Genomic DNA, 25,780 nt, shown 5'->3' with positions numbered 1-25,780 from the left:
ACGATTGCACTTGTTACTAAGTATGTCTCCATATGTGAAGCTAGGAGTTGATTAGCAAATTTTATGACAAGAAACGCCCCGTTAGAGATGTTAATTGAACATGCGTTGCAATCTGTACATAAAGGTAATCCATTCCCTTGCCTGGTTTACAGGTTTATCTATACATCAATAGAGTGTCGCCAAAAGCGAATTGCACTTCGACAACTTGTTAAACTCATCAACCATAGCGCTAGGCTTCTTCCCATCCCCATCATCGATCTCTATCGGCTCCAAATGCGTCGAATCTATGGGCTTCAGAGGAAGTGGAAGGTCTTCCTCCGTTTTACTCCGAATGTAATAATGCTCATCCTCCTCCATCCCAATAAACCACTTGTCTTTCATCTGTTTTCTAGAACGCCCACACCCACAAGCGCCCTGCAACTGTGCCGTCTGTGGACTAGACTCGGGTCTAGTATAAAAGTCCCCTCGGCCTCTTTATACCGCGGCATTATCTATATTAATAGTCGGGCATTGAAGGCGTAGCCGTCTAAGATACCGGCATTTAATTCTAGTATAGAAGCCAATTCCGACGTAATAGACTTCTAGTTTGGCTCCTACCCCTCGGAGAATTTCCCCTACCGTCGGTCGTACTATAGGCCGTTTGAGTTATTCTCGTAGTCCGTGCTAAGGAATACACTACTTGTATCGGCAAAGTACTTGGTCGAGCAAACGCCTGTTTGTTTCACGCGTAGTGAGTATATCACGTACAGTGGTATATAAGTGTCTGCGGATGGTGGCGTTGCGCCTAGAAGATAGATAGTATTTGACGGCCAAACTATTGTTGAGTTGATGATTATATTGTATGGCTTAGGGTACTTTCCGAAAATAGGTAGGTTTTGGACGCGTTCGGAGCTGGCTGAATGTTGCATTGTTACTGTTCACTAGCGGGTTCTATTAGGTCGTCCATTGCTGGTAGTTCTGATATGCGTAGCCGACGTGTTCAATCTGCACATAGGTCGTGCTACAATACAAAGGGTCTATACTAGTAGTTATAGGTGTCTCGCAATCTGATGCAATATAACTCGGGTTCGCAAACCGAGTGGTTACCTTGCCCTAGAGTATCCTTAGCTCAACAGGACCAAAGGAGAGTTTAGAGGTAACTGCCATAAATTAGCGTTCAACTTATCATATATAGAAGAGAGAGAATTTACCTAAAGCTTAGGCGGCAGTAGTATATAGCATCGCCACGAATGTTGAAATCAACGCTATCAACCCGAGGAAATTGAGTGCCGAAAATTGTAGCACCTCCCAGTGTACAATCATAGATCTGGGTTGCATAATCCAGGCCCTCATATTCATATCCGAGATGCTGACTCCTCTTGAACCACTCATCAAAGCTCTCCGACTAAGAACCTGTCCTAAGAATGCGACGCAAATCGTAACATAGGCCAACTCGATCGTTTTCGCAAAGAACGCGCTCAGCAAAGATGCTGTAGACGAATTCAACGATCAAGTACTAGAGATAGTATGCCATCGGGGCTTGCGTAGCGCGATGCCGAGATAGATGCCAAAAAGGACGGTAGCATAGAAAGCGAGAACCAAGAGTGTCAACGGGCCACAGGATAGCCGTTTATGGAGAACCGGTGCTCGGTTTGGGCAGCGCACGTGGGTATTTGGAGACTGGGGAGATTGAGGAGTTTCATAGGTATCGCGTGGAGTCGTAGTCGCGGTGCTATCTATTGAATCGCGCTTGTTTGCGGGAACGGCACCGCCTGATGCGGTCAAGATTCCCGCATTAACATCGCGCAGGACTTCTTCGGACCAGGTACTTTCCGAGGCGAATTGATAGAGAAAGCCTGGGTTGGATAGGCGGTCATTGAGTGGATTCCAATAATGCTGGCGTCCAGTGTCGATCGAATCTTCCGATAATAGCGAGTGCTGTGACTCCCGCAACGAAGCCATGATGAAATATGTACAAATACAGGCCTGAAAATATTACCCAAAAAAAAGACGACAACCCTCTTATGCTGAAATATCCTACATTTCAAAGTCGGGGGAAAGGTTTCCTGCGGCCCCCATCAGCCCTGGGGCTGGAGGGGCTGAGACTGATCTCCTTCGCTGTGTCTTGGCATCTTGGCCGGCCCCTATTAACCTATTGTAGGCTCGAGGTATAAGCCTATAGCCCATTGATAGGCCTAAGGACCGGGCCCACAACCCAACCCATTTGCGGGTTGGGTTGGGCTAGGCTTTGGGCTTTATGGGCTCTGCGGAGGTCTACGCGAGAGGATATACTCGCGGAGAGCTATTTAGTTATATTCATTATATTCGTTATTTATTATCCTTTATAGATGGAATTCCGATTCTTAATTTAAGGGTTATCTTAGGGGTTGCTTTGGCGAGGGCGGCTAATAATATAGTATTACCTTAGCCTTAATTTCGATAATAGCTAGGTTTTAATAGAACGATTCCGGGCTTATAACTGATAGAAAGCTAGTATACAAACAGTATATGGTATAGATAACTAATGCTAACTAACAACTCTAACTAAAATAACAAAATCCGCTATTTATATACAGACATCGATGACTAACTATAATATACACTTTTGTATAGTATGCTTAGTACCCAATGTCATATGATGTTTCCGGTATAATACCTGGTTTCTACCATGTGTTCGGATTTGGTATTCGACAATAATCATAGAAAGATCCATCGGGAATTGAAGGCAGTACAGAGATTGTTAAAGAGAGGGATCACAGATCAAAGAGTTCTGCCGAAATAATAAAGGTGCGGGCTCGGTGCCTTACACTTTGGCGTTATTTCGAACGTATCCGCGGGGATCCATCGGTTACACTAAGTAATCCAGCCCATTTCTTCAGCTGACCCTTCTGTTTCCATCAAGGTAGTCGCTGTCTCGGCTCCCATTGCTATCCCTAGCCTTAATCTTCCTACATTCAGGAAGGCGGCGCCGGAAGACTGTGGGAGTGCCTTTGAGACTGGATCAATAGGATGGGAGGGAGGTGGGATAGCCGTAAATATCGAGAGAATCTCGTAGAGGGTGGGCTTGTCCTGGAAAGGATTCTATGGTCGAAAGGATTCCAGGTGAAAACTCACGTCCGACATATAGTATGAAAGAGACGGCTAAAAAGACTTCGGGATGTGGTGACTATCGTCACTCATAAAAGAGGGAATCTGGCAGAGAACAGGAAGCAGGGAACCGAGAACAGGGGACAGGGGAGGAGAATTCCAGCTTTGCGATTTTGATGGAATTGTAGTCTCTCTTATAGACGATGGTCGCCTGTGTGGCGGAATCATCTTCTACCAAGCGTAGACGATCTTGACCAGATCCTACAATCCGGGCCATTGCATCCAAGGAAGCGAGACCATGCCAGTTCCACAGCCAACAACCACGGGCTATAGTTCACTGGCAAGAATTCCGGCTACGCTCGCTGATGAACTTTAGCGATGCATGCCCACACTAGTCATCAGCCAGTTCTAAGCCGTTTCTTTATTGGGCAAGTGATGGCATGATTATGATATGGTTTTCGCAGTCGCAAGATGCAGCACTGACTGAGGGTAGAGGGATGTGCGATATTTTCGCTATTGGTCCATATTACCGGCTATTCTTTCGAATATTTATGGACTGCGCGTAAAGGAACCAGAGAGACGGACGGCAACGACAACTTGGTGCCATGGTATTCGTGGCCAGGCAACCGAGAGCCATTCTGTGACGCCAGGGCTGTGCAGGGTAACTTCGGATAGAGCGGGTCATGCGGCGTCGAGAGTACACCGGCACTTTACAAGGTTGATACTAGCGCCCTTAGAGCCTAAGCAGGGCATGATACCCTCCACGCCATCGTAGAAGGCAACCGTAGAACATTCTCTGTGGTCTCTCAATCAATGTATATCCCACCCGAAATTCTTCTAATAGACTATATCAAGTGTACTATCGTTGCGATTAGACCTCTGCATAGCCCATCAATGGGCCCAGACCCCCGGCCCAACCCACAGCCCATTAATGGGGGCCCATCAAAGCCCATCAAAAGCCCATTTCTTTGCACAAATACAGACTTGGTATACATAAAGTAGATGATTAATGACTGTATTTTACGCAGGTAACTAACCTATATCTTCAGTATTATTATATTATCATAGTAAGAAGTAGGAATTAAGTGAATTTTATACTGATTTTAGCATCATAATACTAGATTTCATACAAAATTTCATACAAAATATCCCTAAAAAGATCCAATTTGACCATAAATTCGCATCTTGAAGGAATTACTAAGTATTAGTATAAAGAGATAGTTATATATTATCTATGGAGGATTAATACCACTTTCTATGGTCAATTGTAGTAACACTTATAGTACCTCTACTTACTATATAAACCCCTAATAAAAATAAATACCTCTTATAAAAAAGTAAAGCTTTATAAAAATCGATTTTCATTCTTGTTTTTTGGCCTCCTAGTATATATTACTTAATGTCTTATAAATAAAATCAAATCAATCAGTGGTAATTTCAATACCTCTAAAAAATAGGAAAAAAATGTATTAATTATACAGCTGCGATAAATTGGCATGTTTGTGTTGTTTGGTTAATAATGGGGGGCCCATTATGGGCCCCAATGGACCCTATGGGCTCGGTGGATGGGCCCATAGCCGGCCGATGGGCTTTATGGGCTATGCAGAGGTCTACGTGGACCGGCTGGGGCCGGCAGGGGCCGGACCAAAGGCTTGATTTATATGGGGCCAATGGCGCCGGGGGCGGATTTTGACGAGCTTCACTTGTATACACAGCTCCACAAAAGTTATTTCGATGCACCGAGGCTTATATCCCTGTCATCCCTGTCCCTATCTGGGCCGTGTGGGTGGGCTATGGTGATATCTACTGGTATACGAAACTCCACGAAGCCACATCGATGCAACAAGGCATTTTCCCTGTCCCCATAATGAAACACCAGCAAATTGCAAAAAGAAATGGCGCATCTCGGTCGATGAATAAGATTGTACAGAGGCTTCCAAATTTCGACCCGAAGACTCCAGCCTACTTAAAGGGGAGAGGGAAGGGCCAACATGATACTCATTAGCCAAAAATCGTCTCTCTCTGTCATATTGATTCTTCGGTCGTCATGTTTTGCTCCCAGCCCTTCATTATGAGCGCTCTGATATTACTAGTGCTGTCACCCATGTCCATGTTAGCGATGGCATCGCCACAGAGCGTGAACAACGTCACACTCTACGGTCCTGAACAACTAGACAGCCAAGTGTCAAATGTTTTCTTGGGTTGTCTGAATAACACCGGTGTTGATTATAATATCTACGTCGACGATATCGGGATCACAGTGGTAGTGCCCACCGCAAACCGAGACGTAGACTTCGATGGCGAAGATCAAGGGCTTTTTCAGTGCATCATTGATGTGAATCTTCGTATGCAGGTGGCTGCTGAATCAACCGTGTACTCTCGCGACGAAAATGAGAACACAGCACCCAGCATATCCATCACCCATGAGTGGTTGATCGAGCAGGGTGCGCTCGGCAACACACCCATTGGCGTGCGGCCTGCTATGAAATATACGGCCTGAGACTATAGAGGAGACGCTGTAAGCTTGATAAATGGCACAAGCATTGGACGGAGGGCCATCAATGAGCCGAGGACCCTCTCGCTCCACTACTTCACGTATCTGTCGGACCACACTCATTGTTCGAGTGTCGACCTCGAAGCGTCCTTCTCAGGTCATTGCCATACCTATGCTCGGCATATCTCAGTGTACAGTTCGAGAACACGGATAGCTCGGAGTATTTGCACATGACACTCTGGCCACACCATCGTTGCATTACGGGTAATGTGAGACGGATCGTGATCAGCCCTAGTACGCTGGGTTCGTGTCAGAATAGAAAGACATATTCTTTCCAAGGCACTTTCTCCAAATGCAAGTCTTGTTGAATTGATGAGCAGTGGGATATATCCTAGAACGCAGGCTGTACTGGGTACAGTTTGACAAACTTTGACCCTTAGGGCTTCACGGTGGAATCATGCGGTTATCTTGAAGATGACTGCTTAGCTTCTGCCGGACCGATTGCTGAATCTCTTCCTGGTAAGGGAAACTCGCTCTCGAGCAACTACGAAGGTGGCAACCACTTCACCATATCGGTCGTCTGGAACACCGATGACAGAGACCTCGGCTACACCGGGGTGTCCTAATAGGAAATTCTCGATTTCCAATGTGTGAATATTCTCGCCACCCCGGATGATCAAGTCCTTGATACGGCCAGTGATGGTGATGTACCCGTCCGGTGACATAGATGCTTCATCACCAGTCATAATGACATTAGTATCAGCCTAGAGAGTACTATACACCTATTTCCAAGATATCCACGAATAAATTCTGCGAATCATTCCAGGATGGTGAAAACCAATCTTCTTCTGTTTTACCCTATGTTGCTAGCTACATACCTACATGGATAGATAGTACCACCGTAGCTGACTCATAAAACTAGAGACACACCGGGGTAGTTGGGGAACAAAGAGCCATCGTTGTTGACATCCCCAACAAAGAACGTCAAAAGTCTCAAATCCGTGTTTGTTCCCGTCTTCATTGTAACTGAGATGGAGTCCAGCCCAAATACCTTTAGACAATGTTGTGTCACTTATCTGAAATGCGTCAAATGAAAGACTCATTAATGTCGATCTCGGAGGTACTAGTATATCTGTGTACCAGCCCAGAAATATATAAAATCCCGAGCAAGAATGAAAGCTGAAGAAAGGGATCCTCCTCTGCACTCCCCCGTCCTCCAGCATATCTCTCTTCTAATCAATCCGAGCTCTGAGCTTCGATCGCCCATCGCGTTAAGCATGTCTGAAAAGAAGGCGCGCAGGCGGTCCAAGATCAAGCGGTGGTTGAGAAGTTGGGTTTTCACTCCATTGGGCAACGTGAGGATCGGGTTGATCGACAAGGTCGACAGGAAGCGTCGACGTATCTCGGGTGAGCTCAATCAGATCGTTTCTGGGGCCCTCACCGATCGATATCCGTGTCGCTTCTTTGGGGATTGCAATGATCGGGGATCGACCCCAGTCAGGAGGTCCCTACTCGAAAATGAGTTTGAATCTTTGGTAGATCTGGTTGTTCCTATGTCTGCTCGGTCGGAGAGCGCGCGACAACAGTCTTCTAGACTTGATTTGTGTGTGGCCAACGGCTCTGTGGTTGACGGAGGAGAACCTGCTGTGGCTACTACCTTGCCGAAATCTCCTCATGACGCCGGTGGGAGCTGGGGAGGGGATGAACATTCAGTGTTGAGAATCATGAATCCAGATATATCTTGGTTGGATAGTGAGGATGAGAAGTCTGAAGAGTCAGGCCCCATGTCTGTAATTGAGGTTGATAGGAATGTGTACGAGCTTTCCGCAGTTGGAGGAAAGAGCCCAGACTTAGCTGTTGAGTTAAGTGAAGAAAACCAATCTGGGAAGTCACCTGCCCTGGTAGTCGAGTCTGGTGTTCAGATGGCCAGTCCCCTGGTGATTGAAGAGATGGCTCCTCAACTTCCAGATTTGTATTTCATCCATCAACCTGACCCACCATTATGCTGTCTCATCACCTCAGCTCTGCGGGACTCTAACTCTTCGGTTCTTTTTGAGAATGGTATTTGTTTCTGTGAACACTCCTCGCACGGTACTCAACCTATATCACGATCATCAGCCAGGAGGGACAAACCCCCGATGAACACCATGGAATTCCTCATCCGCCAAACACAGAGAAGGCGAAGTACCATCTTGAACAATGCGTACATCTCCCCATATGTTCCATTACAGTTGCGACCACTCCAAATTCGAAAAGCGTCTAATGCCACCTCCACCAACACACAGAATTATGCTCAGTCTCCTATTCCTGCAGAAACATCCCACGATGCGACACCACCAGTACAAAACCCATCATCCAGTCTCTGCTGTAAGATCCAACACGGCCCATTACCTCCCCCACCTCCACCTCCTGCGACATCCAGCACCTCGTCCACTCACTTTTCTTCATTCGGGCCAGCAGGACCCAGCTCTCAGGCACCAGACATTTCATCCACCACTCCTTCTGCCTCTGCGTTAGCATCACCTATCGATATCCCACAGTACCCTAACCGACCAACTTCAATGTGCGGTAGCTGCCTAGCAAGGCGTCACCGTTCCCTCCATAGTCATCCATACCATCGCCGTGGTGACAACAGCCCGCAATTTGGAAATTCTCCACTCCCATACCCACTCAGCCCCCAAGAATCAACCCGCCTCCCACCTCGCGTTGACGGCTTACCAGCTTTGCTCAGAGCCGGCTGGCAGTGCCGGCACTGTCCCACTCGTCGATCTGGGATTGTCTCTCCACCGGTTTTGGTTGGTCCTCGGCCTCGTGTTCAGGTGTTGGATCGTGTTTCTGCCTCTTTCTTGGACTCTGCACCTGACTCACCTTGGGCTGGTCCTGTAAGCCCCATGGGATTTTATGCTGCATCTGAAGATGAGTTGCCCTTGTCTAACGAATCTCATCGCTTTGATGAGACTATTGATTCATCTGGTTTGGAAATGTGTCTAATTGCAGGATCGAGGGCTCAAAGCCGAAGATACCGTCGAGGAGCAAATTAGTGCTGACATTCAGTCAGAGTCGACCAGAACCATCTGACATCTTTGGTCATGTCTTCCTATGTTGGTCTTCATTTGTTTCTTTATTTCCTACGGGTATGTGTCAATCTTTTGTCGGACTCATCTTGGAGTTAGAGTTGAAATTTCCGGGCTGAATAAGTATCTTTAATCAAAAAGAATTGACCTTCTAATATCAAGTGCACTCATTTATTGTATGCCGCTACCAGCCAATGGTGAAGGAGCGCATCACCCCAGCATGATGGATTCACCTCTTTCCGCCATTACCAGGACATGCTAAATCCCCATTTTTCGGGTTATTTTAGTACCATAATAGCATGATAGCCCGGTACATGAGAGGAATGTCATGAATACTGATAGGTTTCACTAGGTAAAACAGAAGTTCATACAGCGTGGACGGTAGGAAATGGGGAAGTATAGAACCCAACTTGCCAAAAGTCGGCTCCGTTCTGCCATATATTCCACATGAACATGCATCATGAAATATTAATATTCTCCCATAATCTTGGAATTGTGTAATAAAATCATTTACTAATTGATATCACGATCTCTGCCATTCCATGAATTTTCTAGATCCATTTCCAAGGTATCGAGTCAAGACCTTGATACTCCAACACGCATGAAGTCATATTCCCCACTATGATTTCAGGATGTTGTCACAACTCACATCAACGAAAACTAAGTATAAATAGCAGCGCCAAACACTCTTCTTTTTTCTATTGCGACATTCAACTAAAAATTACATTTTCCACAAAACTAAACATTCCATCTTTTCTACCCTCCAAAAACAATCAAAATGGTCCGCGGCGCAGAATACGACAACGGTGTCCCCCAGAGCGACAACCCCATCGAGAACGGTCCTAACAAGGCACACGGAATCGGCAATGAGGTATGTTCTACAATTCTAATCTAAATCTAATGGAACCCTTTTCTCTCTGAGTAGTTGCTAATACATTCTACAGCCCGCAGACCTGAGCCGCTCACACAAGGCTGCACCCCTACCAGAGCAGACTGGCTCCGGCCGTGACGTTCACCCTGGTTTGCCTACCGCTGGATCGGAGCATCCTAGTGGTGGTGCTGCGAAGCCTATTTCTCTTGATGAGAAGAACACTGCTGGTAAATAAGGATATGTGTGGATGGCGATGATCCTGTATGATATGGTCTTTGGTGTTTCTGATGATTTGTATATATTATGAATAATACACGATATTCTCAAGTCATGAAACTTAAAAAAAAAAAGAAGCTTGGAAGCTTGGAAGCTTGGTTCTTGGGGTTATTAGGAAGAGTAAATGAGGGCCAATTTCAGGTTCAGTGACTGTCTAATACGTAATGCTAGAGATACATTAAAAGGGAAATCATATCTGCTCTTATTCATATCCACAAACGCCGGGCTAGCTCTATAAATGCAACTGGTAGACAGATATGTGGTAGCGGCAAATTAACAGGAAGTGTACAGCTCGGGAATGAGCGCGCAGGCAAGAAAGGAACATGCAGAAACAAAATTATATGTATAAAGGTAAACCGGGCATGATAATGCAGATCAGGACTTAGTGGAATCAGAGCCATCATCCTGGTCTGATTGCTTGTCGCTCGCTGGCTTGGAATTCTCGGGTTCGTTGGTAATGGTAATGGGCTTCGCTCGCACAACTTCAAGGAGCTTGTCGCCAACCTCGCTGGCGCCTTCGATTTTGCTCAGTTTGGTTCGGAAATGCTCGACATCGGTTTGCATTCTGTGGGCACGGTTAGTATTACGGATGAGCGGGGTTCAAGTAGTCCGAACTAACCTCTTCTTCCCAGTCTCCGTCTGCACGTCGGCCTCCTGGAAGGCCTTCGTCCATTGATCACGATAGCTGTTGAATACTGGTACCATGATCATGCTAACTGTCATGTCGGGAAGATGCTTGCTCAAGACGCGGTGGAGAGTGCCTGTCTCCTTGGCCAAGGTTTCCATGTAGGGATTGGCGGCAGGAGTCGCTCCCTTGGAATCCCAGTCGATCTTCTTCATCGAGTTCACGTGGACCGAAGAGCGCGAGCTCATGATGTCAACCAGTTTCTCGTGGATACCGCTCTGATGCTCCTGGCAGAGTCGCTTCACTTTGTCGAACTCGGCCATCAAGGGGTTTGCCTGTCCGTGGCGACGGACAAATTCCCGCACATACGGGACTAGAGCAATAACAAAGCTCAATGCCTGTGATGACAGCGCGAGATGCTTAGTTGTGATGTTCTTCAGGCCTGCACTACGTGTAGCGCCTGCCCCAAGAATCAACTGCGATGACCGCGAGTTGAACAGTTTCAGGATATCTAGTAGGTGCGGCGCAATATCCTGGATCATGCTGGGGATATTCGACATGAGGAAATCGAATTCCTCAATACTGCGCATCATGGCAACAGCAGAGTCAGGCAGAATGTATTTTTGCTCGTCGATAACGGCACTGCGAACCTTGGACTTGTCAGTCCCATTTTCAGCGGTAGTATCAGCAGGTTTGCCTTGCTCATTCTCGGCACGTGGAATCCAGATCTTGGAAACTTCGATCCAGGCGTCGATGTCTTTGGTGCTTGCATCGAGAATCCTAGTAAGAATCGTGTTCTCGGCATCTCCGAAATCGCGTGCATCCCATCGATCGGCGTCCATGACATTGACAATTTGATGCCGTTGACCATCACCGAAACGGGTAATGAAATCGCGGATTTGATTTCCGACTATTGTCTTCAGAGCAGTGCCACTGCGTCCCGAGATCGCCTCGCATTCATCGGCGAACAGGCGATTGAGAATGAAGTACCTGAGGAATTCCTCCTTGGAAACCTGAGCGGTCTGCTCGGATCGTACTTTTAATACCTTTGTTATCTGGGATTGGGCGATGTCAACTGCCTGACCAAGCAGACTTGACATATCCAAAACCTGCAGAATCTCATCCTGGGCCATGTCAGAGGCTGTTGGCCCGATCTGTGAAGAGTTTATAGCTTGATCCATACTCTGCGGGTTGGGGCTTCGTGGTGGTGACCTGACACCAGAAGTGGGGGAATTCCCCAAGCCGCTAGCAATATCTAGAAGAACTTTGACCTGCACGCTGAGTCGCCTGAGCGATTCGCTAATCCCGGTGTAGACATTCATTAACATCGTGTAAGCATCATCTGAGTCGAGAGCGCGAAGATTGCGAGCAAGGATTGATGACTTCTCTTGTTGGCTTAGCTGATGACCGCCATGTGTTGATAGTGATACCATAGACTCGTTATCATCATCACTAGAACTGGGGAGGTGTTTGCGAATAAGGCCCTTCATTTCTCGTAACACAGCGGTTTTGAAAGAGGTTGCAGCAGACATCGTATAGTGAGCACGCGCGAGTCCATTGAGCTGGTTATTCAATTTGGATCGCAAATCATTACTGAAATTCATATAGGCAGGCGATACCAATACTCCAGACCGTTGACCACCTCGCTGCCGTTGGAATGAGTTTCCCCAGCGCTGCAGGGTCACATTCGATGGCACAGTTTGGACATGCTCTCGTAAATCGCCCAAAAGGTCATTCAAGAACCGGGTTTCATAGCCCATGCCAATGCGTTGGCGGAGCTGTGCAAGGTCGTCGGATGATCCCTCAAGGGCTTTTATGCCTCGTAGGTCGATAATGCGTCTGGGTGCACCCTCCTCGTCCTCCGAAGCGGCACGCTCGGGGAGCTTTTCACCGGCCATCAGTTTTTCGACTTCCTCGAGCCCATCGGCAGCTTCCTCAATCTCGCCCTGCTCTACCAATCCTTCGCACCGAGACACAGATTCGACCACATCGCGAAGCTGGGCTACGGCAGCTCCCAACATTCGTACATTTTCTCTTCGCCGTCTTAAATTGACAATTTTCAGACCACCTAGAGCCATTTCTTTGTCGATTTTCTGCAGGTCTTTTCTCAGTACTTGTATGCGGTTGACTGAGTCTGCGGCTTCCGCGTGCAACTCTCGGAGAGATCCTAGAGCGGTGAAGAATGATTTCGAGGCCGTTGAGATGGACGAAATAAGGTGGATCTCCACAGTATCCATGTACCATGAAAGCTTTTCTTGCAGAATGGCATTTGTTGCTAGTGCTTTTCTTCCAGTTTGTACTGGCTCGGGAACCAATCCATTGGCGTGTTTGTCGTCTTTGGATGGAGGGCGAGGCGGCCGAACCACATCTGATTTTTCGGATATCACGTCGAACGTTCGAGGATTCTCTAGATGGAATCCCTCTTCGAAATAGACCGGAGGGATGGTGGAGAGAGGAGTAACAGCTGGGGCACGACCACGGGCACTGGAGGGGCGTCGGCCGCGAGTATCATATGGTGAAGATGATCTTGAACCTGTTGACATGACAGAAGACCTCCGCTCGGGGGACCACGGCATTAACGAATCTCGATCGGAATCTGGCTTGGGAGACTTGGGAGCTTGCGCCGGTAGGGCTTCCTCCGCAGCGCCTTCTTTCGATTGCTGAAACACATCGTACAAACCGCCCACTTGCGATAGATATGGCTGAAAGACCTTTGCATCCACGTGCTTGATGTTTGTCAGAGTCACTGGCGGGATATCGCGGGAGGACGGGGGCTTGAAGCCGGCGGACGATGTGGCACTACCGGTCGTCATACCGGTGCGGATGATTGGGGGCTGGAGGAGGGTCGAAATAGCTATATGGGCGTTAACAGGTCAATCGTCGAGCAATTGAGAATTCCAAGATCACAAACCATTCTGCCCAGACTCCGCGACAGACTCTGAGATTGAGCCATGGTAGTGAGAAGACTCTAGGACACCTCCGATGCTCACGATCGAGCTCGCGGTTGACCCCCTCCTCAGGGGGAACCGCTGAGGGGCAACACGTGGAGATTCCAACTGACTTGTTGAATAAGGGATTGAAGGCGACGAGACCCCAGACGCCAAGCTATCAATTGACTTTCGTGGACTGGTTGACGACATGGCTGCCACGAGCCGGATCGGACAGCCACTGGGGTAGGGTCGATCGTTGTGATGTTCCGTGTTATCTGGTCATGACATTGGATAGACCCCAGCCTGTAGAGCTCTAGCAGGCTCAGATACACGGTCCAATGCAGACCGAGTCAGATTCTGCGATTCGTGATTTTGGTCCGAGATTGGTTGCAGAATGCCTGTGATGTGGCTTTGTTTCCATCAAGCTGGTCATGGCTCCCCAATCGGTCAATGCGCTAGCGCCGGGCGCTTCCCCGTGCTGACTCAGATAACTTCGGCCTTAGGCTTGGAACTCAATGCCTCAGGCGACAGCTGACTCAGAAACCACTTAACGCGTGAACCCTCGACGCGTCGCGTTGGTGCCACACTAACCAAAAGTTCTTGAAGCCTCCCTTCCGCCAAATCATCAACCCCCCCAACCTGCCACATTTGCGGTCCTCTACACCATGGATAGACGCACCCCCTATACCTTGAGCGTACTTGCGCCCAGCACAAATGGCGCTGACGAAGATCGCACGACTATTCAAAATCGTCTCCGGGATTTCGTGCTAGAATTTCAGCTGGATAATGCATTTGTCTACCGGTACGCCTCCCACCGCCATGATGGTCCAATGGAGACTAATTTATGATTACATAGTGATCAATTACGGCAAAATGCCCTTGTGAAGCAATACTATTGTGATATTGACATTGCCCATCTCATTTCTTACAACGAAGAATTGGCCCACAAACTCACCACCGAGCCTGGCGATATCATTCCCCTCGTAAGTTTCTTATTCCGCTGATGTTGGCCGTGGCTAACTCGACGTAGTTCGAGCTGGCCCTTAAGCAATGTACAGCACGGATTGTCTACCCTGGGCAGCGCGATATCACACTACCTTCCCACCAACTACTCCTACACTCCTCGGCATCGCACATCTCAATTCGTGACCTCAATGCCACGAACATCTCCCACCTCGTTCGCATCCCCGGAATTGTGATTGGAGCTTCAACAATATCTTCCAAATCAACAATTATTCACGTTCGTTGCAAGGGCTGCGATCACAGCGAAAACATCCAGGTCGATGGTGGCTTCTCTGGCCTATCGCTGCCACGCCGCTGTGGTCGACCCAGGAACGAAAATGATCAACCCAATGAGCAATGTCCCTTGGATCCTTACGTAGTTCACCACGAGAGATGTCAATTTGTGGACCAGCAAGTCCTTAAGCTTCAAGAAGCCCCTGACCAGGTTCCAGTGGGTGAGATGCCGCGACACGTCCTTATTTCGGCCGATCGCTACCTTGCCAACCGAGTTGTTCCTGGCTCCCGTTGCACAGTTATGGGTATCTTCTCTATTTACCAAGCGAAGGGTGTCAAGAAGGAGGCTGCCGTAGCTATCCGCAACCCCTACCTCCGCGCGGTGGGAGTAACCTCCGACTTCGACCAGACAGCAAAGGGCGCCTCGGTCTTCTCTGAGGAGGAAGAACAAGAATTCCTGGAGCTCAGCCGGAGACCTGACCTGTACGATGCCCTTGCTCGCAGCATTGCTCCGTCTATCTATGGAAATGCGGATATGAAGAAAGCCATCGTGTGTCTGCTCATGGGTGGCTCAAAGAAGATTCTTCCTGATGGAATGAAGCTTCGTGGTGATATTAATGTCCTTATGCTCGGCGACCCCGGTACTGCCAAGTCTCAGCTTTTGAAGTTCGTCGAAAAGGCTGCTCCCATTGCCATCTACACCTCTGGAAAGGGTTCATCTGCCGCTGGTTTGACAGCCTCCGTGCAGCGAGACCACTCCACACGCGAGTTCTATCTCGAAGGTGGTGCTATGGTGCTTGCTGACGGTGGTGTTGTGTGTATTGATGAGTTCGATAAGATGCGCGACGAGGACCGAGTGGCCATTCACGAAGCCATGGAACAGCAGACCATCTCTATTGCCAAGGCCGGTATTACCACAATCCTCAATTCGAGAACGTCCGTACTGGCCGCAGCCAACCCTATCTTCGGTCGATATGATGATCTCAAAACCCCCGGTGAGAACATCGATTTCCAGACCACTATCTTGTCCCGTTTCGATATGATCTTCATCGTCCGCGATGATCACGAGCGCGGTCGTGACGAGAATATTGCCCGCCACGTTATGAGCGTCCACATGGGTGGTCGCGGAGTGGAGGAGCAGGTCGAAGCCGAGATTCCCGTTGAGCAAATGAAGCGCTACATCAGCTACTGCCGCAGGTATGTTTACACTCCTTACGGCTTTTTGACTATTACATTCATACTGACATCCGTCTAGTCGTTGTGCGCCCCGTCTCTCGCCCGAAGCCGCGGAAAAACTCTCGTCCCACTTCGTCTCCATCCGAAAGCAAGTCCACCGTGCAGAGATGGAATCCAACTCTCGATCTTCGATCCCCATTACTGTTCGTCAACTCGAGGCTATTGTCCGTATCTCGGAGTCGCTTGCCAAGCTTTCTCTCTCTCCCATCGCCACAGAAGCTCACGTGGACGAGGCTATCCGTCTGTTCCTGGCATCGACTATGGACGCCATTACTCAGGGTGAGGGCCAAGGCAGCAAGGAGCTCATGGAGCAGAGCAGCAAGATTGAAGATGAGCTGAAGCGTCGTCTCCCCATCGGTTGGAGCACGAGCTTGGCTACTCTGCGCCGTGACTTTGTTGATGGCAAGAACTATACTGAACAAGCACTTAACCGTGCACTAGTGGTCTTGCAGCGACGTGATACCATCCAGATCCGTTCTGGTGGATCTCAAATATACCGCAATGGAGTTTGATCTGTCACTTATGATGATTATAATGTGTTTCTGTTGATACACCTGGTATGTGTGCTATGGGATGGGTTTTCGATTCTGTGCATCTGTTGATCTTGTAAGGCACGGGAGTTTGCAAGCGGTGTTAGGCGTGTTTGACATTGAGGTTTTGAGGGTATTTTCAAGATCAATTGCATATTCCTTTCTCATTTTTCCATGAATCCATTGCAAGACGTGATCCCTTCCCTAAACCGCTGCGGATACACACTGTACATGTCCAGATGCTCCCGTTTTCCCAGCAGTTGAACCAAGGGGCTCTGTTCTCATCTCCTACATGCTCAAAGTGCTCTTTAGGTCAAGTTTTGGAACCGTTTCCACAGACGAATAATTTTCTGACGATGTTTTTTTTTTATTACTGAAGGTTCCTTTGATGACTCTCTTCCTTCCTGGTCCGGTTGTGTGCCAATCTTGTGAGCTTTATGTTGAATCCCGTCGTTGATTGTTTCTACTTTGGTGTCTGAAGCTTGTATGTATAAAATGAACAATACACAGCTTCTCAGCCTGATTATTCAATTGTAAACACTTAAAATATGTATCATGGTGACTCTCTGCAGTTTAAATCTCACTGTATTCATTCTCATGGAATTATAGAGAAACATTTCGAATGTGTTGTCCACCTTCAAGATGATCCACCTCATCCCTGCCCCTCCGAAACCGCTCCGAGTCACAGGGCTAGCCTTATTCAGCCACAGGTCCCCTCAACGCCACTGGTTGTGAATAACCCCTCCCCAATACCTCAACTGCCAAGGACTGACAACATGAGGCTGCATCCCCAAACTGGCTTGGCACTGTATCAGCCCCGTTCAACTGCATTTTCCACATTAGGCACCAGCGTTTCTCTTCGGTCCGTTCGATACCCATTGGCCATATGTGGCCCACGCCCTGTGGCTGTTTCCTAAGACTGTCACGGAATCATGCGTCCTTGCCGCGCATGCACAGTGCAACATCGGGATATGTCGCTGCGAATCCTGTGGCTGGGGACAGTGGGAGGTGTCGCCATGCGCCACGATAACTGGATATCAAGCTGATGTCCTCTGAACTCCCCTCGTGCCGGATATCCCGCCAAGATGACACCCTCGGATGTTTACATTGGCTCTGATCAGTCTGATCCACCCACTGACGTGTACGGGCGTTGTGGATGCTCCCGTCTGTCCTCTCCACAGCTGTCTACAGACTAACTCGCTAGGTTTCTTTGTCTTTGATGACATCCCCGTTTATACGGAGTACAGTATCCCTGCTTTGCCAATGTTGCTCCTCCCCAATGAATGCCCCACCTCAGCCAGCTGCCATGGCGCAATCGAGATGCAGTGCGACGAATTAGTCGGGGACATGTGTCGGACAAGAACTGGGGGCTGCTGCACGATTCCTTGTGTTAGTCCAGATCGTGGCTCGGGGGGTATTGGCCTCGCCAGATGGGGTATATAAAGAGAGTCCCCCTCCCCCTCCGTTGACTTCCGCCATCCACGAAGTTTATGATAAATAGTCTCTACACTCTACTTTGCATTCTTCTCTCCCAAATCGACAATATGAGCTTCCACGAATCTGCTTCCAACATCGAGCTTGAGGATGGTCACATCCTCAAGGCTGTTCTTCGCAATGAGGATGGTGATGAGGAGGAGTCCACCATCGATCTCAATAATCACATCGGGAACGACAATGGTATGTTTCCAGTCTGTCCTTGCAGTGTACCCTGCATCAGTGTCGTGACACCAGTTATTCTAATTGATTTCTTTAGGTCAATTCCACTGGGACGGCGGTGACTTCCACTCCACTGCCGAAGATGTCCAATTTGATCGCGAAGGAGACGACGGCGTCCCTGTTCTGCGGGCTATCTTGCGCGACGTCGAGGGCGAGGAACACCATGCCGATATCAACCTTGCCGAGCGCATTGGGAATGACAATGGACACTTGGTCTTCAACTAGGGGGCTCAGGTGACTCAGACGGATGGGGAATAGCCTTGTCATTGTCGCTATTGTCTGGTACAATTACATACACATGGCACATCTCTGATGAGTCCATACTGTTATCGTTGCTAGTATGATGATTTATGGTAGATTATTTGGTTTCTGTGGTATCGATTCCATCACTATATACAGCCTCTATTCTTCTAATCCATGTTAATGACGTAGAGTAATACCTTTGCAAATGTCGCTTGATATCTTTATTTTCTCAGATATTCTTCCAGAGCTTCTACTTGGAGTTGTATAACATACCTCTAATACATTCCCTCGTTCCTTCCTCGCTGTCCAACATCCTTCATTGTCTCCTAATACCCGCTCATCTTTTTCTCTGCCATTTACTTCACAGCGAAAAAGGGATCTCGCACCTTTGGCTTCCAGGTTCAAGTCCCTTTACAGGTAAATATTCAGCTGACCCGTGGCGGGAGTGGAATTTTAGCGAATGGTATCGAGCTCCTCTCTCCGATGCCAGCTAATATTATGTTTCCCCTTCATATACTCCGTATTATATGCTTTATACTAATTGACAGATATTATCCTTATTATCCTCCAGCGTCTTGCAGGCTTCCATGAGGCCACACAGACCAAAGATGCGCAAAAGTGGGACGATGTGTTCTACGTTATGTTTGGTATCCCTGACACGCAAAATTGGAACGTTGGCCGTACTACTTAGATCTGGTAGAGCAGGATATGTTCGAATGCCATTTTATAACTCCGTTATAATTGCTGATCCATGAAGCTAAATGATCTGTTCATGAACAATAAAATGAAACAAATATCGATTAGGTACTTGTGCTATTGTCGACCACTAGTACATAGTTCCGGAATGACAACTTAAAGTCTCTTTAAGGGTATGGTTGATAGGTTTGCCTATCCCAACTCAGACGCAAGAGGCGTCATGTAAAATAAGGATCGTTTGATGCTGACCCTGGTGCCTGGGTCAAACGCTGACCGACTCGGCGCCATTAAAAACTTATTGACTGAGAAAGATCATCCCCGCCTTATTGGTTGCAATGCAGGTCATGGATACAACTCAAGCTAGTCTAGTAAATACCATGGCGAGTTGTCGTTCTCGGCCTTCAGATGAGTTGTGGGAAACTGGTTTGGAGTAGGTGGTTAAGCAGGATTGACTGCTTTTAAAGGGATTTGTTTACCTAGTTAGTGATGAAAAGAATGCACATCATGTAGTTGCACAAATGTATTGGTCTTTTGGTGTATTCCTGTTTCTATACAAGAAAGCCGTCTCATCTTATTATTCATACCACCTCTATGTACGCCTAGAAAGACACATGAAAAGAACCCCGGAGTGTCCTTAATATTATGTCGCACAGAATGGATCGGTTCATCCAACTGGTGTTGTATGAAGTCAATGAAATCCGCCATGAGTTTGAAAAAGATCAGACCACCGAGAGTTGATTGAAAGGCACACATACTCCTTTCTGGGTTGATAGTTTGTATTTCGGGGCCATCCTTCAAGTAGAGATGTTGTCGTGGCTTGGAATATTTATGAGGAGCACTGCAAATGTGGACGACACGCTGGTAGACAGAGGACAAGGGGGCCAATTAAGAGAAGGGTATAGGAACTCAATAGACCTTGCTAGTCATACGATGCCTGATTCGATCGGTGCAAAAGATCTTTCTGTGCGATGGCTAGCCCCTCAATGCTTCTTATTAGCCATCTTGTTGACAGCCTCGAGTTTCGGCACCCCTGCCATAATCATTTCAGATGCAGCTATCGAAACCCTAAGCGTTGTATCTTGTGCACGAGAGCTGTCACAGGTGTGGTTGTTTGTAGCTTGCGTACGGAGTATTTGCTGGAGAGCGTAAGGTCAAACGAGTGTTGCCGAGCTAAGGCACACGCTGATTTGGGACCGAGAATTCTATTCCATGGATCCGACATGGGTATTAGTGGGCCGCGAGCATGGTTCAACGACGGCTCATGACAGAGTTTGTTTCCAGCACACCTTGCACCTCTGGGTGAGTGATGATCTCGACGGGGTCATGATGGCAGCACAGTAATGTAAAAGTAAAGAAAGCCATAAGGTCATGGTAAGGTTGGGTACCATGTACCAGGAGTGGAAGGAATGTCCAACCAATAAAACAGCTTTCTACGAGTGGAGAGAGAGGCACGGTTGGCAGGTAGAATTCATATGGTACAAAGGGGTCTAAAGACCAGTTTGTACCCTGAGCCACCTAGGAGACCTTGCTTTGCATTTACCGCGTCGCCCTCGTCGAACCTCCATAATGAAGCAGCACCACAACGCCCCCGAGTGCCTCCGTGCTCGCCTTAATTGCCACCCTCCGATGCTCACTGAGGAATACATTTGGGGTCAATGGTATCTGTAACTTTCAAACGCTTGTGTTAGTTGGACTCTTGAGGAGTTCATTCCCAAATATAGTCGCCTTAACAAGACACAATCCATTGGCATAGGAAGTGGATGCGTAACCAGAGTCTGTAGCCTTTTTCCTTCGGTTCCTAGTTACACAACCCCAAACTCGATCATCCTACCAAATACCCTTGTCCAGGAAGGTACACCTCTCAAGGCAGCCCGATGCCAAAAAGCCTTATGGTGCTAGTAAAGTTACATTTAAATATGCGGCCCTGGAGGAAGGGGTTACCAATGCTGCCATCACTTTGTTATGTCTATTGTGAGACATAATATAATGTATGGTTGAACCCGCAGGTGGTTCAAAGTTGTATATGCTGGCCAGGGGTAGTATCAGACCCACATATCCCGATCAGCAAGAGGCCATGACAAACAAAGGTGTGCTGGAAAGTGATACATATGAAGGAGGAAACGAGTATGGCAGGAATAGATACACCATGGTTTGGAGTGCTTGTCTGATTAGGTTCAAAGATCGAAGACTAAATTGGATAGGCCTGTCACACACCGCGCAGTGAGTTTTGTATGCAAAGCAGAAATGAAGTAGCTATAATTTTCTACGTGCAATCATGTAAAGGTCGGCTGGTTTATAGGACATGGACAATATCGAACATAGGCAAATTAGGCGGGACGCTTGATCATGGATTCCCTCGGAGTTTGCCTGGCATCTGCATGGAATTTGATAAAATTTCTGTTCGTCAGTAGCAACAGGTGTCGCATTGATGCTCGTTTTTTGTTTGCCTTTGCCTTTCCTTCCATTTTCCCTTCTCTTCTCTATCTTCTCCCTACTCCTCGCTTCGCTTGCTTTCTCCGTGTATTTCCTTACTGCAACCAATCGTCTCATTTGCACTATCATTTAAACACCATTCATATCAAGACAAGCCCGCAGACCACTCAAGATGCGACTACCGGCGCTGGCAAAAGGCCGTATGCGCTCGGCCAGTTGTCCACCTGCGATAAGCGTTGAAAGAGGCCATGTATCCCCGATGGCCATAAAGCCTACACCCCTCACTTCTTGGGCCCCCGATCATGCGGCTAGTACGACAAGCAAGTCTACCATCAGCCCACAAACACCAATATCTGATACGAATGAATTGGTGTCCAACACTAGTAACACTAGTGAAGCAACCTCCGACCTGAACGAGGAACCTGCCAGCCTGAGCCAATTTCCGGCCGGCCAGCCCGAACCGCCCTCGAACCCAAGCAGGTCAACGACCAGCTTGATCGACTCGACAACCGCACCTTATGAGTCCCCCTCCAGTCTGGAGGAGCTTGAAGAGGGGGAAATCCCATCCAAACCCCCGACATTCCATAGCCCCACGACCCCCGCATCGACGCGTCCGAGCCTCGAACCCCCCACCTGAGTTCGTCCAGGGACAAGCCGAACATACGCCTGCACACCCAAATGGCAGACTCGGTCGCAAACGGAAACTCGTCTCAACCGATGACGAACTCGCTGGTCAGCCTGAACCTCAGAACAAGAAAAGAAAGAAGAAGGACAACCCCGAAGATAAAGCGCACTACAAAACTTCTTGGGAGTTAGGACACGACTTTTTTGGGTTCATCGTCCTTGTCGATGACTATAGGGCTTGGGGCATTGCGAATAAGATTCTTCAGTTACCTGTTCCAAGGAACGTACGCAAACGACTGGCCTACTTCTGCGATGCGTCCATCCATTCGTTATGTGGTGCTGCGGGCATTGTCTGGCCGGAGAGCCTTTCTTCAAGCAAATGGGAGGGCAAGGGGGTCGGTCTACTACCCTGTCAGTGTCGGGAGTAGCGCCACGGTCGAGCTTTTTGCTATAGCATGCACACTTGAACTGGCAATCTTCGAGATAGATCAAGAAAGGGCCACTATTGTACAAAACCCCCGTGTGAATAGGACGTTCTTTCAGCAGCATTCGTCGCTGACCACATCCCATGGCCACAGGATGACTAAAGAAGTCTTCCTCTTCACAGATGATATCAATGCCCTTAGACGCATTGCCGGACGTCTGCCTTATGACCCAAATGGAGATATGGCCAGTCACTTGGAGGTAATCACATGGCACTCAAAGACACTGAATCGGCTCGGCGTGCACGTTAAGCTCCACTTCAGTCCTGGGCATTCTAAAGTGCCAGGTAATATGGCTGCCGACGCAATGGCTAGAAAGGCCCAGAATGAGCTGTTTGTCCAAACAGCAATCTCTTGGCCGGCAATGGAGTAGACCAAGGGCTAGCCCGCTCAATACTACCCCTGGCTGCCGTTCTAGTCTCCCCTGCCCTTTCTAGGCTGAACGCCGCAGTGATGAATAGTTGAGTATTATGCGGAAAATACTGAGATTTAGTTCTTTGATGATGTATTAGTTGTGAGATTAATATAATCGAAGTTTAATTTATGGACTACTAACTGGTAATGATATTACACTTGGTTGTGATGGCTTACCCCTTCTATCGTGGTAGCGTATATGGAGCGCAAGTATTCGATCAAATCATTTATGCGTAATACGGCATACAATGCACCAGCATGCGTTCCTAAGGGCAAAGGCAAGTTCAGCTTTTTGATACAATCCTATGTTAGTATTGATTCATTCCCTAGAAACGGCCTAGCTAGCCGTAATTGACCCGGTCTGATGTAAAGGTCAGTAGGTAGGTCATATACGTAGTTAAACCTCAAGAATGCACAAGCCTATGAAAGTTTCGGATTTTTCACTTCAATATATGTTAATTTACTCTTATATTGCGTGTAGTGGACATCGGAAAGCTAATAGCACTTTGTGGGAAGTAAAAATGATATAACTAATATGAGAGGATTAGGTGTTAAGTTTAATCAAACGGAAGGAATATTCAAAGAAAACCCCTTATAGCTCAGTGGCTAATTCTCCAGAATGGTGGCATCCTGTGTCTATGGCTGACCAGGTCGTGACAGGGAGGTCAGTTGGGCTAAGTGCTGCCTGGTTCGACCCCAGGGGTGACGATACCTAGGGGGGGTTCACTTTTTTGGGCTTCTTGCATCTTGTATTATTTTGTAACTATCTTAACTTATAATCTCTCACCATTTATTTTATGTCTATCACTAGAAATGTGTGAGGGTCGAGGTTGTATGAAGTTTGATCCACTTTTACTCGTAGGGTTTGATCCCCTGCAGCTCCTACCCTTTCTTCGCTTCTAAATTGCAGTACAAGAATAGATTCTGACCAGTATTACTACATTGTTGAATGAGAAAAAAGAAATTTGAGTTCTTTTGGAAAGCAGGATACCATTGTTTGATTTTCCGGATATGTGTGTTGTCAAAATAGACGTGGCTATACACTGTAGATCGGATCCACGGAACTGGAGCTGTCGGCCCCACATATCGCACCTCTAATCTGCCCCGCCCAAACGTCATTCCAATTCTTTTTCCTTCAAACCTTGTCTCTCAATTGCCCGACTGAAAGCTGCAGAGTGTCACTGCTGCCTTGCATTTGCAACCCTGGAATCTGCGGGATTTACGTTACCTTCAAACTATACTACTGCAACACTCTCCCCATCTCCCCAGCCCGACCCAAAGACACCCCCAGCCCCCGACCTACGATCCAGAAACCGAACTGAACCACCTTCTCCACCATGGCACCTCTCATCCGAGTCATTGGATCTCTCAATGCTGACATGGTCTCAGTCACACCCCGATTCCCAGACCCAGGCGAGACAATCACCTCCTCATCCTACTTCACCAGCGCGGGCGGCAAGGGCGCAAACCAAGCCGTGGCATGCGGACGCATGTCCCGAGCCAAGCCAACAGACACCACAAACTCCACAAGCGACGTCAATGTCGAAATGATAGGCGCAGTAGGAGCTTTGGATGGCCACTTCTCCTCCTTGCTCAAGCCGACCCTCGAGAGATCTGGAGTCGACCCGTCCCGAGTGAAAGTCATTGAAAACGCATACACGGGTGTGGCGGTGATTATCGTGGACTCGTCAGCTGGTGGCGAGAACCGCATTCTCTTCTCGCCTGGTGCAAATTACGATGGCATGCAGCCTACCCCGGAAGTGCTGGGCATGGCGCTAGCGGCGCCCGTGCCCGATGTCATTGTTATGCAAGGCGAGATCCCGGTCGACACGGTTATCGGGATACTACATGAAATAGCAGCGTACAAGGCCAAGGCTCGCGCTGCTGGGAAACGTGGCATTGAGTGCGGTCCGGATGTTATGCTTAACCCGGCACCTGCACCGCCTGGTGGTTTTCCCGAGGATGTATACGCTGCTGTCGACCATTTGATCCTGAACGAAACGGAGGCTGAGTTAATGTCTCCCCCTACGGAACAACTGCTTCGCACGGTTCCGGATGCGGAGGATTTGGATGGCAAGGAGAAGGTCGCTCGGTATTTCCACAAATCGGGTATCACCTACATCCTCATCACGTTCGGGGCGAAGGGCGTTTGGTACAGTGCCGCGGACGGCGGCTCCTCTGGACCCAGTGACGGAGTACAGCGCTTCACCAACGAGATTCCAGCCGCCCCTGTCTCCCGGGTCTTGGATACTACTGCCGCGGGTGATACATTCGTTGGTGCCTACGCGGTCAGGGTGGCGCGATGGCGCGAGCAGCGTCGCGGAGAGGGCAAGGCTGGGCAGGATGTTGCGGATGATGAGAAGGCATACCGGTACAAGACTATCATGGACGAGGCGATGCGTTTGGCCGCGCGCGCCTCGGCTCGGGCTGTGGAACGTCAGGGTGCCATGGACAGCATCCCTTTTGAGGATGAGATCTGAGGTAATTGGCATGGTAGGTCTGCGATCATTTACATTATTATATCACGAGAGACTTATAGAATCTACGGAATATCCCGGTCGGCATTTCCCGCTCTGTAGTAGAATGTCGACGCGATTATACATCGATGGCACAATGGATAGGCTCTCAGCTTTCGCGAGGAATGCAACAAGGGTCAATACGCCGAGGAAAATAATCCGAGCCCACGAGGAACAGGGGAGGCAGGTGCCATCAAACCTTGGGAACCCTGTCCATATAATATCCCTATTAATGACCCTCCATCATTTTACGTCTTGAAACAGCCTTCAGGGGCGAATTTCTACTTTGAACCACCTGGACAGCCAGCCCAGAGAACA

At 48.3% G+C, this 25,780-nt stretch overlaps 11 protein-coding genes across 11 annotated transcripts; 7 read left to right on the top strand and 4 right to left on the bottom strand.

The window, feature by feature from the left end:
* Positions 1-1,488: 1,488 nt before the first annotated feature.
* On the bottom strand, positions 1,489-1,941 carry N7537_005421 (uncharacterized protein; the record flags this gene model as incomplete). The annotated part of the gene is made up of 1 exon (XM_056896478.1): positions 1,489-1,941. The coding sequence occupies one exon, from the start codon at positions 1,939-1,941 to the stop codon at positions 1,489-1,491; it is 453 nt and encodes a 150-aa protein (XP_056752263.1).
* An 891-nt stretch (positions 1,942-2,832) lies between these two features.
* Positions 2,833-3,102, bottom strand: N7537_005420 (uncharacterized protein; the record flags this gene model as incomplete). Its single annotated transcript, XM_056896477.1, has 2 exons — positions 2,833-3,048; positions 3,094-3,102. 2 exons carry the CDS (start codon positions 3,100-3,102, stop codon positions 2,833-2,835), a joined length of 225 nt encoding a protein of 74 aa, XP_056752262.1.
* A 2,035-nt stretch (positions 3,103-5,137) lies between these two features.
* On the top strand, positions 5,138-5,566 carry N7537_005419 (uncharacterized protein; the record flags this gene model as incomplete). The annotated part of the gene is made up of 1 exon (XM_056896476.1): positions 5,138-5,566. The coding sequence occupies one exon, from the start codon at positions 5,138-5,140 to the stop codon at positions 5,564-5,566; it is 429 nt and encodes a 142-aa protein (XP_056752261.1).
* A 476-nt stretch (positions 5,567-6,042) lies between these two features.
* N7537_005418 (uncharacterized protein) lies at positions 6,043-6,306 on the bottom strand (the record flags this gene model as incomplete). Its single annotated transcript, XM_056896475.1, has 1 exon — positions 6,043-6,306. One exon carries the CDS (start codon positions 6,304-6,306, stop codon positions 6,043-6,045), a length of 264 nt encoding a protein of 87 aa, XP_056752260.1.
* A 426-nt stretch (positions 6,307-6,732) lies between these two features.
* Positions 6,733-8,601, top strand: N7537_005417 (uncharacterized protein; the record flags this gene model as incomplete). The annotated part of the gene is made up of 1 exon (XM_056896474.1): positions 6,733-8,601. One exon carries the CDS (start codon positions 6,733-6,735, stop codon positions 8,599-8,601), a length of 1,869 nt encoding a protein of 622 aa, XP_056752259.1.
* Positions 8,602-9,412: 811 nt separating this feature from the next.
* On the top strand, positions 9,413-9,740 carry N7537_005416 (uncharacterized protein; the record flags this gene model as incomplete). The annotated part of the gene is made up of 2 exons (XM_056896473.1): positions 9,413-9,505; positions 9,579-9,740. The coding sequence occupies 2 exons, from the start codon at positions 9,413-9,415 to the stop codon at positions 9,738-9,740; spliced, it is 255 nt and encodes an 84-aa protein (XP_056752258.1).
* A 416-nt stretch (positions 9,741-10,156) lies between these two features.
* Positions 10,157-13,546, bottom strand: N7537_005415 (vacuolar protein sorting-associated protein 54; the record flags this gene model as incomplete). Its single annotated transcript, XM_056896472.1, has 3 exons — positions 10,157-10,346; positions 10,401-13,260; positions 13,318-13,546. 3 exons carry the CDS (start codon positions 13,544-13,546, stop codon positions 10,157-10,159), a joined length of 3,279 nt encoding a protein of 1,092 aa, XP_056752257.1.
* Positions 13,547-14,001: 455 nt separating this feature from the next.
* N7537_005414 (MCM DNA helicase complex subunit MCM5) lies at positions 14,002-16,320 on the top strand (the record flags this gene model as incomplete). Its single annotated transcript, XM_056896471.1, has 4 exons — positions 14,002-14,138; positions 14,193-14,319; positions 14,367-15,769; positions 15,828-16,320. The coding sequence occupies 4 exons, from the start codon at positions 14,002-14,004 to the stop codon at positions 16,318-16,320; spliced, it is 2,160 nt and encodes a 719-aa protein (XP_056752256.1).
* A 1,498-nt stretch (positions 16,321-17,818) lies between these two features.
* N7537_005413 (CVNH domain-containing protein) lies at positions 17,819-18,279 on the top strand (the record flags this gene model as incomplete). Its single annotated transcript, XM_056896470.1, has 2 exons — positions 17,819-18,015; positions 18,092-18,279. The coding sequence occupies exons 1-2, from the start codon at positions 17,829-17,831 to the stop codon at positions 18,277-18,279; spliced, it is 375 nt and encodes a 124-aa protein (XP_056752255.1). The 5' UTR covers positions 17,819-17,828.
* Positions 18,280-21,944: 3,665 nt separating this feature from the next.
* Positions 21,945-22,905, top strand: N7537_005412 (uncharacterized protein; the record flags this gene model as incomplete). Its single annotated transcript, XM_056896469.1, has 2 exons — positions 21,945-22,461; positions 22,538-22,905. 2 exons carry the CDS (start codon positions 21,945-21,947, stop codon positions 22,903-22,905), a joined length of 885 nt encoding a protein of 294 aa, XP_056752254.1.
* Positions 22,906-24,283: 1,378 nt separating this feature from the next.
* On the top strand, positions 24,284-25,426 carry N7537_005411 (ribokinase; the record flags this gene model as incomplete). Its single annotated transcript, XM_056896468.1, has 1 exon — positions 24,284-25,426. One exon carries the CDS (start codon positions 24,284-24,286, stop codon positions 25,424-25,426), a length of 1,143 nt encoding a protein of 380 aa, XP_056752253.1.
* Positions 25,427-25,780: the final 354 nt, after the last annotated feature.

Source organism: Penicillium hordei (genome assembly GCF_028827395.1).
Source record: "Penicillium hordei strain IBT 12815 chromosome Unknown utg000003l_segment0_segment0, whole genome shotgun sequence".
In the NCBI taxonomy this organism is placed as follows: Eukaryota; Fungi; Ascomycota; class Eurotiomycetes; order Eurotiales; family Aspergillaceae; genus Penicillium; species Penicillium hordei.
The sequence above is the reverse complement of the archived record's forward strand: the minus strand, read 5'-3'. Positions and strand labels throughout refer to the sequence as shown.